At 48.0% G+C, this 13,172-nt stretch overlaps 1 protein-coding gene across 7 annotated transcripts in view; it reads right to left on the reverse strand.

Moving 5' to 3' along the window:
• TCF3 (transcription factor 3) overlaps positions 1-13,172 on the reverse strand; it is a 105,690-nt gene that overhangs the window by 20,997 nt on the left and 71,521 nt on the right. For 5 of the 7 annotated variants that reach the window (XM_066574484.1, XM_066574487.1, XM_066574486.1 and 2 more), the window contains exons 10-13: positions 8,659-8,758; positions 7,812-7,954; positions 6,200-6,320; positions 2,843-2,901 (exon numbers count right to left, since the gene is read on the reverse strand). In XM_066574484.1, coding sequence (XP_066430581.1) covers positions 2,843-2,901; positions 6,200-6,320; positions 7,812-7,954; positions 8,659-8,758 — 423 coding nt within the window. The remainder of the gene's footprint in view (positions 1-2,842; positions 2,902-6,199; positions 6,321-7,811; positions 7,955-8,658; positions 8,759-13,172) is intronic. The other 2 variants (XM_066574485.1, XM_066574482.1) reach the window with 1 other exon arrangement.

Consider the following 13,172-nt stretch of genomic DNA (forward strand, 5'->3'; position numbering starts at 1 on the left):
CTACATCCATCCTGACCCCACAGATCACACACAGCGCTCTACTACATCCATCCTGACCCCACAGATCACACACAGCGCTCTACTACATCCATCCTGACCCCACAGAACACACCCAGCGCTCTACTACATCCATTCTGACCCCACAGATCTCACACCCAGCGCTCTACTACATCCATCCTGACCCCAAAGAACACACCCAGCGCTCTACTACATCCATCCTGACCCCAAAGAACACACCCAGCGCTCTACTACATCCATCCTGACCCCAAAGAACACACCCAGCGCTCTACTACATCCATCCTGACCCCACAGAACACACACAGCGCTCTACTACATCCATCCTGACCCCACAGATCACACACAGCTGTACTAAATCCCTCCCGATCCCCACACAGCTCTACTACATGCATCCTGATACAGACACACACACACACACAGCTGTGGTACATCCATGCTGATTTCCAGACATCACCAGCTCAGCAGACTCCTGGATACAGTGATTAGACCCTGGTCATGTGATCCATAACTCCCCCCACACAGGTGATCACATGATGGTGACGTCATCACAGGTCCTGGTGGCTGCTGTCTGTTTATTCAGTATGCATCCAGCACTTTCTACCAAACTGCAGAATGGCTCCACCCACAGCAGTGACTTCACCGCAGGTCCTTCAGCCCACCGGATCTTTTTGACCAAACTGCACAATGGCTCCTCCCACAGCAGTGACATCATTGCAGGTCCTTTAGCCTACTGGATTTCTGTAGTGGCGGTAGGTCGGTGTCTTCTGTCAGGACCGTTGAGTTGTGTCTGAGATTACAGCAGCTCAGGGCCCATTTAGACAACGATTCTCGCTCAAAAGACATCTTTTGAGCGATAATCGTTGTGTGCATTTACACAACAACATGATCACTCAAACGGCAGTTTGAGTGACAGTTTTGAGTGTTCACTTTGCACGAGCTGTTAAGTAGCTAATTAGCTACTTAACAGCTTTTTAATGTGTAAATGAAGCTCACGCTGTATACATAAGACAGCGAGACTGCAATCTTCTGTATACCTGTGATTTGTTCTGAGCAGGATACCAGCTGAAACAATAGTATCAGCGGTATCCTGCTGAGTACTCAGCGTGCGGCACTAAAAGTCAGCGATCAGCAAAAAGTGCACGACGGCCGTGCGTTTAGACAACGATTATCGCTCAAAAGATGGCTTTTGAGCAAATTTTAAAGCGATAATCGTGTCTAAATGGGGCCTTAGATGTATTCTCATTTTGTTATTTTTGTCCTCCCCTTCCCAGAGGCCTAACTTGGTTGTTCTTCTGTCGGTCAGGCTCTGTGTTTTATGTATGTTGTAGGACCTGCGATGACGTCACCAGGTACAGAGTATGAGAAGCACCCACACACATACATACACACGGACAAGTGGTCGTTAGGAGTTTGATTCCGATAGTAAAAGAATGCATCCTTAAAGGTAACCTGTGCTATTCTTAAAGCTCCATAACAAGAAGTCCAGGGATATACTTTTTATACTTACCCGGCTCCCCATTACCGCGCTGTCACCGGTCGGCGCTTGGTCAGTCAGTTTGACTTTTTTCTTCAGTGTCCCATATAGAAAAGTGTGCCTGAAGAGTCAAACTGACTGAGCGCCAACTTCCGCTGGTGATACCCGGCTTCCCCTTTCCCATGCGAAGTATAAAAAGCATATCCGCACACTCCTTGTTCCCTGTCCTACAAGCACAACTTAGTTTATGGTGCTTATAGGATGTGACAGGCTCCTTATAAGTCCATGCACATATACAGGGTTACTACACATTATCTTCCCGATGTGAAATGCTCAGATCTCCCGTTTAATGATACTCAAGATACAGAAATTTGATATCAATGGAAACAGAAACTCAAACTTTCATTTAGCAAAACTATGGCAGAATAAAAAGTTTTGGCCTTCATTTAGCAAAACTGAAACCGTAAGACGCTCTTGTTGTCCATAGCAACCAATCACAGCGCAGCTTCCATTTCTCAAGCTGCGGAGGTAAATTGACAGCTGCGCTGTGATTGGTTGCCATGGACAACAAGGATGTCTTACTGTTAACAGTTCTGCTAAATGAGACCTAGGGGAATATGACAATGAAGAGTGTTCCTTGTCCCTTATGTCCGCGTCTACAAGTCTATTAGGGTGTAATGTCATTTTTGAACAATGTTTAGTGAAGAACCACCCAGTGGGCGCACAATTCATGAACGGCACTCAGATTTTCAGGAAAGACAGGCATTGCATCTGTCAGCGAAGGTCCTCCATCCGTCCACCAGTAAGCGTAGGAACAGCGGGACGGGTCTGTGGAAGCGTCACATGAAGTCCTCAGAAATCCACAGAGAATTGTACATCCTGTAGTGAAGATTCTGCGCAATGCTTTTCCTTTTTCACAGTTAAGTCAGATGTGAGCAGCGGCTACCGGACAGATGGATGGGCCGGGCGGGCGGCGGCGATAGAGAATTTCTTCCCTGGCCTCCACATTGCCCAGACCTCACGCCTTTCTTTCTCTGGGAAAGGGTGTTAAAGATAGAATCTACCTGCCCTCCTTACTGCCCACCAGGATCTGCAGCATCCCAGACCCATTGCATCAGTCAACCTCGGTCCGCTACAACGTCTACGTCAGGAACTCTACTACCGCCTCCATGTGTCCCGTGACAAGGGAGGCCACGCTGACACCTCTGTTGCACAACATCAAAAAAGTTTTCCTCCTCAGTTTTGAGTTTGTTTCCATTGATAAATGTATGTATCCGAGTGTCCGTAAACAGGAGGTGTGAGGGTCATCTGTAATAACAGCCAGCAGAACCATCACCCTCATAGACTTACAGAAGCTAACGCTTTTCCTAGTGCATCCCCTGAGCTCCCGGTAGCAGTGCCTCTGTTACCTTAAGGGAAAGAAGGAACAATAAAGACAGCTTATTAAACACTACGTTACACATGTGGACGAACGATGCAAGACTTTGTTCTGTACCTGCTTCACAGTCCAGGGGTTTGGATGAAACATTCCCATTATCTCAGAGTAGATCTCAGCGCCCAACACTAATCTGCTGTATTTGTTTTTCTGAATGTAAATGGCTTTAAAATTCTCCACTAATCTCTGAATAAACCTCATAGCAGCTGAGACTCCTGAATAAACATAACGCGCTCGCTGCCACTAGAGGGGGCTGAGGAGCCTACTGCATACAGTCTTATCTGGGGCTACAATATTGATGATCTATCCTCAGGTTCTGTTTTATCCTCCGAACAGGCCATTAATATTAGATTGCTGGGGATCTGACTTTGGCCAAAGAGCTCACAATCATCCATCACGTGCGGCGTTCACCGGTGCGCAACTTGGTCTCATTCAAGTGAAAGGGGTCGAGCTGCTATACCAGGCATAGCCACTAAGATGAACGGCCAGGGCGTATGGGACCCCCGAACATCGGTTGGGGGATTTAAATGCCGCTGTGAGAATTGACAACGGCATTTAAAGGATTGACAGCCCCGATGATCCGCGCGGCTCGTCTGCGCTGTTGCCTGCAGGTGTCAGCTGTAAAACAAGCTGGATGTTAAAAAAAACACTATAGGGTGGTCACAAAGGGGTTAATATCCTAGTCTGAGAAAAGCCCTTTCAGTTCTTCATGTACCCTGTAGGGGCGAAGGTCTGAGTAGTCAGTATGTGGATCGTCTTGTTCCACACCCAGCTACATCAGCTATGGTCAGAGATAATGCTGACTGTGGTTATATTAAATATTGCTGTCAAGTCAGGCAGCTGCATATAAACACCCCACTCATTCACCCCGTGATGATATTGAGGGTGCCGTTCAGGTGACATGGCAGGCTGAGGCCTTTGGAAGGCGCTCAGAGCTGCCATGTATTTCTGCCTATTCAGGCATGCCTGTGGCACATCTTAGGAGAGTACAGATGTACTGCAGTATAATGTACAGTGGCGAAAAAAAGGATTTAGTCAGATCCCAATTGTACAAGTTCTCGTCTGTGATTGACATCATAGGTAGACCTCAACTATGAGAGACAACATGAGAAAACATCCAGAAAATCACATTGTCTGATTTTTAAGGAATGTATTTGCAAATTATGGTGGAAAATCAGTATTTGGTCAATAACAGCCGTTCATCCCAATCCTTTGTTATATCCTTTATTGGCAATGACCGAGGTCAGATGTTTTCTGTAAGTCCTCACAAGGTTGGCACACACTGTGGCTGGTATGTTGGACCATTCCTCCATGTAGATCTCCTCAACAGCAGTGATGTTTTGGAGCTGTCGCTGGGCAACACAGACTCAACTCCCTCCAAAGGTTTTCTATAGGGTTGAGATCTGGAGACTGGCTAGGCCACTCCAGGACCTTGAAATGCTTCTTACGAAGCCACTCCTTCGTTGCCCTGGTGGTGTGCTTGGGATCATTGTCATGCTGAAAGACCCAGCCACGTTTCATCTTCAGTGCCCTTGCTGATGGAAGGAGGTTTGCACTCAAAATCTCACGATACATGGCCCCAATCATTCTCTCATGTATACGGATCAGTCGTCCTGGTAACAGCCCCAGAGCATGATGTTGCCACCCCCATGCTTCACAGTAGGTATGGTGTTCTTTGGATGCAACTCAGCATTCTTTCTCCTCCAAACACGACGCGTTGTGTTTATGCCAAAGAGTTCTACTTTGGTTTCATCTGACCATATGGCATTCTCCCAATACTCTTCTGGATCATCCAAACTTCAGTCAGCCCCGGACATGTACTGGCTTCAGCAGGATCTGAATCCCTGGCGGCATAGTGTGTTACTGATGGTAGCCTTTGTTACGTTGGTCCCAGCTTTTGCAGGTCATTCAGTAGCTTCCCCCGTGTGGTTCTGGGATTTTTGCTCACCGTTCTTGTGATCATTTTGACCCCACGGGGTGAGATCTTGCATGGAGCCCCAGATCGAGGAGATCATCAGTGGTCTTGTATCTCTTCCATCTCTAATTCTTGCTCCCACAGTTGAGTTCTTCACACCAAGCTGCTTGCCTATTGCAGATTCAGTCTTCCCAGTCTGGTGCGGCTACAATTGTGTTTCTGGTGTCCTTCGACAGCTCTTTAGTCTTCACCATAGTGCAGTTTGGAGTGTGACTGCTTGAGGTTGTGGACAGGTGTCATTCAAACAGGTGCCGTTACTACAGGTAATAAGTGGAGGACAGAGGAGCCTCTTACAGGTCTGTGAGACCCAGAAATCCTGCTTGTTTGTTATTGACCAAATACTGATTTTCCACCATAATTTGCACGTAAATCCGTTACACATCAGACAATGGGATTTTCTGGATGTGTTTTTTCATGTTGTCTCATAGTTGAGGTCTACCTATGATGTCAATTACAGGCGAACAATTGGGATCTGACTAAATACTTTTTTCCCCACTGTACTAGTGATCAAACAACCTCAAGTTCCAGTCCCCTTGGCCAGCTGCACACAATTGTGCGCGCCTCAGTGCAACATGTTTGAGCACTGAATGAGGCTTTTTTGCGCGCGGTCTTATTTTACTGTCTTTTTTCTGCCCGCAGGGCACGTTCATTTATGTGCAGCGAACAAACGCATTGATTGAAATGGCTAATTAGTTCCAGAGGTGCCCTTTTTCCAGTGGAATTATGCAGTTTTTCAAGCATGTCCTTGCGTATTTGTGTGCACATTTGCGCACCTCCCAATGACTTACATGGGGGCCTTTGGTGCGCAAGTACATAGAAAAATAGAACAGGTCATATTTTTTGGCAACCGAACTACATGTGAAAAATACAGAAATGTGATTGAAGCCCCTGAAATCAATGGATTCTATTCTCTGCATCTTGTGTACACAAATATGCCTGTGAGTAGCCGGCCTCACGGGACAAGAAAGCCAGGAGAAAAAAAAAAGATTTTTTAAAGTACGTACAAAAAAAAAAAAAAAAAATCAAAAACAAGCTAAAATAAAAACATTTATCCCAAACTGTGAACGCAGTCATAAAAGAAAAAAAAACCCAACACCCCGATGTCCGCGTCCCTAAAGTATCAATTATTATGAGAGTCAGTTAGAAAACAATGGATTTTGCTTCAGTCTACGAGTCTGAAGCCCCAGAGCGCCATCTCTGGAGAAGACATTACAATGTTCCTTAAACTTCACATTCTGGAGACACCCCGAGCTCAGACAATTGTGACGTGACCGAGCGTCCCCCCAAACCAACGTACCTATGATGGTATCACCACTACTGATGGGAGGTGTGTGACTCGAGACTCCATACTGTGCAGAAGCGGAAGGAAAACTTGAGGAAACAGCAGGGTTCACCTCACTGGAATGCATCTGGAACGCCTGAGAGACAGAAAGCTGTAAGGGCCCTTACAGGAACAATTATTCTTCAGACTGCCGCTGGGTCGTGCGACTGACACCAGGACCGCTCAGGGTAAGTGAGGCCGGCCACTGAACCACAAGCGGTAATTCGCTCACTTATCGCTTGGCATTCGTTTCTGCAGGCATAATAACCAAACGATCGGCCCGTGTGATCAGGCAGTCGCTCATCTATGAACGACTACCTGTTTGTGGGCAGCCTGAAGCGATCTCCTGCCCACGCTGCCTGCATTCACTGAGCGAACATCGCGGCTCTGTGAAAACACGGACAACTGTCAGGCGTGTGAGCGGTTGTGCACACCAATGCATCTCCGGGGATTACACTGCAAACACCAAGATGGGCCACCATTCAGTGCATGAATCTAGAATTGCAATCTTGCTGTCTTTACCAGCTATACAATAAATTAGAGTGCAGATTTTGATGGCATTGTGAGAGCCCATTTACCTTGGACAGCCGGTTTATGTGAAACACTACCCTTAAAAAGACTCCTTTTTGGGCCAAAACCTCCAAATTAACTGAGCTGACAGTTTCCAAGCTAAACTCAGGTCTAATTAGACTCCGCTTTGGGCAAATGGAAAGGAGTGCTTGTCAAAAATGGAGGCGGCTGCGCCCCCGTGTACTGTCCAATGCTTTGTACATGTGCAGGTTCGCCTCATGTACGTTCAGACTGTCCCATGTTGGGTCGGCACTCCTTCCCATTGGCCGTTTGGTACATCGTTTCGCAGACTGTAATAAGGTGTTAATGTAAATCTATTTGTTCACATGGCTGCGTTTTTTATGACAGCTTCTTTTTTTTTTTTTTTTTAAGTCTGCCTAACTTTCTCTATACCCATATTCTCCGTTTTGCCTCTGTATTGCCATTTTCTATTTGGGCAAATACGGATCACTAATTGTCCAGAGGGAAATATAATAGAGAAAAACAGGGCTGAAATAATGATGACGTACCTACTGCTGACTTACTGTTGTGAGGCCATTTGTAATACCCTCATGAAACTGGCTTGAAGTAGAGGGATGACCTGCCGAGTCCATTGGGAATCTTACACCCAAATTAGGGGAGGGTCCCATGCAAAAAGACGGCCTTGTCGGGGCAATTTACCACAAAGTGCACCAAGAGCCCCCATTTATATCCATGGTAGTAATGCAAGCCAAACTCCTATTTGTAACGTTGGCGTACCGCTTGGCACTTGTGCGCCATCACACCCGGCTCACAGGTTTGCTTTTGCACTGCAGCCATAGTAATGTACAGACATAGGACTCTGACTTTGGCTTTTCTGTCTAGCCTTGGATTTCTACCAGGATTACAACATGCTGGAAGGTTTGTACAACAAGTGTGACATATCTAAGAGCAGCTACAGAGGAGCGAGATGAAAGCAGGGAGAAGCCACACCATCTAGTACTCATACACTACTGTCAAAGTAACAGTGCGCTACATGATCAGCTTCACACTTCATTACCATTCGCTCATGGGGGTGCAGGCCGGTGAAGCCTGAGGGCTGGGAAAGAGAAGGCTGAGAGCCACCTAGGATGGCGCTGTAACTGCCCTGTCCAATGCCACCAGAAGGAGTCCAGATATCTGACGAGTTGTGAAGTCCATCTGCTGACACAAAGTAAGATCGTGGTTATATTGTATTCACCCATTATGAACGCTTAAAGCGATAAACATATGATGGCCCAATGACACGCGACAATCATCATTCAGAGCTGAGCAAATACTTGAATGTGAGCGATCGTCATCGGTCATGCAGTGTAAACAGCAGTCATTCAGTTCTGACCAGCTTGTGAATGGGGACGTAGCAGGCAGCGCGGCGGGCCCGCTCCGCCTCCACGCCGGGCCCGCTCCGCCTCCACGCCGGCAGCGCGGCGGGCCCGCTCCGCCTCCACGCCGGCAGCGCGGCGGGCCCGCTCCGCCTCCACGCCGGCAGCGCGGCGGGCCCGCTCCGCCTCCACGCCGGCAGCGCGGCGGGCCCGCTCCGCCTCCATGCCGGCAGCACTTTAAGCAATACACACTTCTGTGTGAGAGCGAGCATCACTTGGACGAGTGTCAGCATTGTTTGTCTTGTAAATGGGTCTTAAGCCAGACTAAAGAGGTAATCTGTAAGATCCCCTTCCGTTCAGGTGGACTTTGAGCCATTCTTGTATTACAATATGGTCAATTATCTGAAAGGTCATTGCGTAATACTTGACGTCCCCTGCAAATGTCTACCCATGGCTTCCTCCAGCAAAATCATCTATTTGCCTGAAGGCGGACGCGGGCGCTCAGCTGCTCACCCGGGGTACCACATTAGGACATGTGACTCTTACCGGCCATGTAGAAAGAACCAGGGTAAACAGAGTTAGTTGGCTTTGAAGTGTAATTTCCTCGGTCTCCGCTGTACTCATCGCCTGAATTAGCCGGGTAAACCTGCAAACAGAAGGATTTCATAAGGATAAACGGGAAATTGCTTTAACGCTATGTGTCGGTACAGAAAAGATCAGGACAAAGAACAAGATGGCGAGATACAATCAGGGCACCACCACCATGTCAGCCGAACTGAAGGAAGCCGTGAAGGTCATCGATCCATAGAGTGACCGACGGCCGGATGCGGCTGAACGGATCATCATCATCGTTGGTACAAGTCTCTGCACCCAATGCAGCCCGGACACCATATACCATCTATGGTCACCTCTGCCATGTCTACAATACGTATGCCCTCATGCCCTAATGGATGGTGACAGAGCTTAGATAAGCGGAGCGCACGTCTGGCCGTTCCTCACCTGGTGTTGGACGCCTCATAGGATCTCCGAACTAGAAGGATACCCAATGGCGTGCTCTATGGGCACCTTCTCATGTGTGGCTGTATATAGTGGGGGTTGTATAGTAGGCTCAGGCTGATTAGTGTTTATGCAGTATTTGTAGGTACATAAAGCAAGGCATATCTAATGTAGTCTTATAGTGTACAGTATATCCCCCGTGATCTTAGCATCCTACGTACAGAACAGGTTTTAGTACTCCTTTTGCATTATGGGGTCTTTACATTAGGTCAGAGGGGTTTCCCTTTTAGTCATGTCTGCCATACACTTTACATCTGCCCATAGCCTGAAGAGAGCCATAACCATTAGAAGTAGGCTGGTGGCTGAACCAGCCATCGCCTTGTGTTCTTAGTCCATATTGGCCACTATGGTTGTTCAGACTGGCCATACATGTTCAATGATCTGTCGGAGAACGTTTTGCAGGCCAGCAGGTTCAGACACGGCAGACCATCGCAGTTAATGATGGTGCCTCATTGGCAGTCAAACACAATCGCTCGTTGCTCAATTTCACCAGAACATCAATTTTTGGGTTGAAATTGTCATTTCCATCATCTTTAGTCTTGGGGCCCATTGAGACGGCCAACTATTCGGGCCCCGCGCGGTCCATGTATTCCACAGACAACACGCACCCATTGCAGCCAACTAGGCTCTTCACAAGAAGGTTCTTCCACACGAACTGATGGGCTGTAAGAGAATCTGCTGCATGCCCCATTGGCATTCGTTCTCACCAGTGTATAGGGTCCAAGAATACGGGGCCACACACAGATGGGCCTCAGGTACGGCTCTCATAGGACTGTCCGAATACGGCCCAATGTGTAGAAGCACCATTAGGAGTTTAACTCTTTGAATGCCAAGAACACATGTAATACTGGGAGCTGACACAGAGCCCTTATTTTAGAGGTTATACGGGGCCGGTCTTCCCTACTTCGTCACATCATGCGCTAAACACTATAAAACGCCTCCATTCAGTTCACTGGGGCTTATCAGACGAGTGCTCGAATGCGGAGTTTCTAACGCTGTCTGCTGTATTTTAGTGGGTTCAGCACTTTTTAAACTCGCCCCTCCACCCATTGTAATGAGGGGCGTTAAAAGACGCCATGGAACACGTCTGCGAATGTGTCATTGTAACAGCTGACTGAGAGCCTTTTAACTCCTCTCCGTTGTGATATCCTGGGACTGGACTACATTGTGGCGGACCGGGCTGTGAGGGCTCTCTGCGGGAGGAGCCGTAGTTCATTCCGGAGTACATCCATCTCTTATCTCTTTTTAGTCACTTTTTCACGCAGATGGGGTAACAAAAAGCACTACACCCCCAACCCTTTCTCCAGTGTTTACGGCGCGGGATAACTAGTCCGACACCTTAATAGTCTGCCTGACAAACACGGCGATGCCAAAAGGTTTAAAAGAAAAAAAAAGTGAAAAAAACTTTTTTCAAAATGTATCTAACTTTACTACTTTTTGGCAGCCCCCATAAGGGACTTGATCGCTTGTACTATACAAATAGGCTGAGGCACTTCCCTGGAACCCCTTCAGTCATCTAAAAATATTAAAAAGGTCTTATTTGAGGACTTGACTGTCGGCAATAGAAAACTGGGTAAAACCCAACTCTTGTGCATTAACCCCCTCACACCCCATGCGGGGGTTTGTATGGAGCGGGAGGGTGTGAGCCGTCTTACTACTGACACCCCCCCTCAACAGCCATGATCAGTGTGAACGCTGGTCGCAGCGGTTAACCCTTAGGTGCCGAGATTGGCAATTAGGAGCCAATATCGCAAGGTACTGGTGGTTTGCCACGGCAGCCTTGGGCCCTGTAAAGGCAGAAATAAAAGGGCAGCTCTATTAATTTGGGATCGTTGTAACTGTACTGCCCAAAGAATACATTTATGTCATTTTTGCCATAAAAACCTGACACCCCTTCCCTCCAAGATGACGAAACTGCGATTTTCTTTCTCCATTTCACTCCACTTAGAAATTTGGTTTTTAGTACATTATATAAGACCACTGAAAAATATAACTTGTCCCACAAAAAACAAACGCAGCAGAAATGCTGATGGATAAAAAAAGTGTTATGAGGTTTCAAAAGCGGGTAGGAAAAACCAAAAACGGGAAAGGGTTAATGGGGTTTTTTTGGCCTGTGAACACAAGCCCTTGCATCTTCAATGATTTAAGATACTTCTATGCAAACACACAAGTCACTCCCATAAGGGGGCACAAAGGTGGGGGGCAGACTGGAGCAGGTGCATTAAGGGGGCATTAGGAAAGAAGAACTGAAGGGGGGCCTTTGGGGCAAACAATGAGCCATAACAGAGCAGCGCACATATATACTGACTTCTGTCAGCTCAGCACCAGAGGAGTTACTGCACCCGCAGATCCCGGTAGCGGGGAGGGATGTCAAACACTTCTTCATAGCCAGAAGCACAGGAAGGTGGTGTGCCTGCAGAATCTGCTTCTTACCAGCAGGAGGCACTGTACTGTGCTGCCACCTACTGGACATAATTCCCTCTTCCCTGCTGTCACCTACATCTCCATCAGTCAGTGCAGTCTGCAGTCAGGGAGGGGAGGGAAGCCAATTAGAAGCTCAGGGCCAGCTGGGGACCCACCGGGTTCCTAGCGGATCAGTCTGAGTCTGGGCATATGCACGGGATATGTTGTACATTTTTGGTAGCTGTGGGTCGCACCTTTGTGCCCTGTATCCATCCCTAGAATGGCGTCCCCAAATATCATGTCACCCCCCGCTCAGAGTCCATGAAGAGGTAGCTGCATGTGTGCACAGTTTTCGGGAAGCAGCCAAGAAAGTGAGTGCAATGTATCTGGTAGACCCCACAAGACCGCCGCTGCGGAGACGCTGTGACCCAGTCGCACAGCCTTCCCATCCTTCTACTTGGCCGTTTGTCCTGCATCCGACACATCGTTATGAACTGACTGTTCAATACATCCTGCCCTCAGTAGATGCCCCGCCATGATCGCTGTAATATATATATATATATATATATATCCTCCAGTACAGCCCGCACACAGGGATAAATATTACTAACACCGATTCTTTGCCATTGTCTGGATTTCTAGTGAATGGTAAATAAGGCTAAGAAAATAAAATCATAATTCCATTCTTGTGTGGGTGTGAGTCAGTTGGCACCCCCCCCAACCCAGTGCCATCTGCTGTGTTATGGCACGCTGCCATCAATTAGGGCAGCTGGGAGCAGAGGATGTTCCTACAGAATGAAAAAGGGCAATAGAAGAGCCAGGGCCGATAAATAACGGGAAGGACAGGTAGACGGAATCAGCGCCGCGGCCGTAGATGCAGAATCGGCAGCTTCCTTCTGCAAGGAGAGGCGGTTCGGCCCGTATAGACTTGCTGGGGATATATGGCCAAGGCATCTAACTGGCATTGTGGAATTCGGCTCCCCCTCCCAGGAGATATTTCCAGCTCCTGTCCCAGACTATAGGATCAAGTTTCAGTGGATGCAGCTTAACCCTCTGCTGCCCGGTGTGTTCTCCGCATGCACCCACCCTACCGGCTTATGCAAAGACCTACGGAGCATCATAGAAGACATCCAATGCCATCCAAGTGCCCGCAGCGCCAACACTCAGATCAGCGCTGAATAGCGCCGGCGCATAGATCCATCCTAATGGTTTTGTGTTTTTATACGGCAGCTAGCAAAAAAGCAAAAATAAAACGTGGCAGAAACATAAAACCGCACAACTGTGGCTCTACAGCCCAGGTACCGAGAGCGGCGAGCAGACCCCCTCATCCTGAGCGCTCGCTCCTCCGGTAAACGTGAGCAGTAGACAGCAGACGTGAAGTAGTTAACAGTTACTCAGGAAGCTGTAAATCACACAGCTCCCCTCCTCCCCTCCGCAGCCCCCGTTACTGTTGGGATGGGAGGGGGTTCTCCCCCTCCTTATAGTGAAGTCATTTCCTCTGCTCTGTCTGGCTGGGAAAATGGGGTGAGCGAGGGGGTAGGTGGATCAATAGCACCGCTCCAAGACGGGATCTTCACACCAACACCATTGTGTGCCGTAAC

Source organism: Eleutherodactylus coqui, chromosome 7, assembly GCF_035609145.1.
Source record: "Eleutherodactylus coqui strain aEleCoq1 chromosome 7, aEleCoq1.hap1, whole genome shotgun sequence".
Taxonomy (NCBI): domain Eukaryota; kingdom Metazoa; phylum Chordata; class Amphibia; order Anura; family Eleutherodactylidae; genus Eleutherodactylus; species Eleutherodactylus coqui.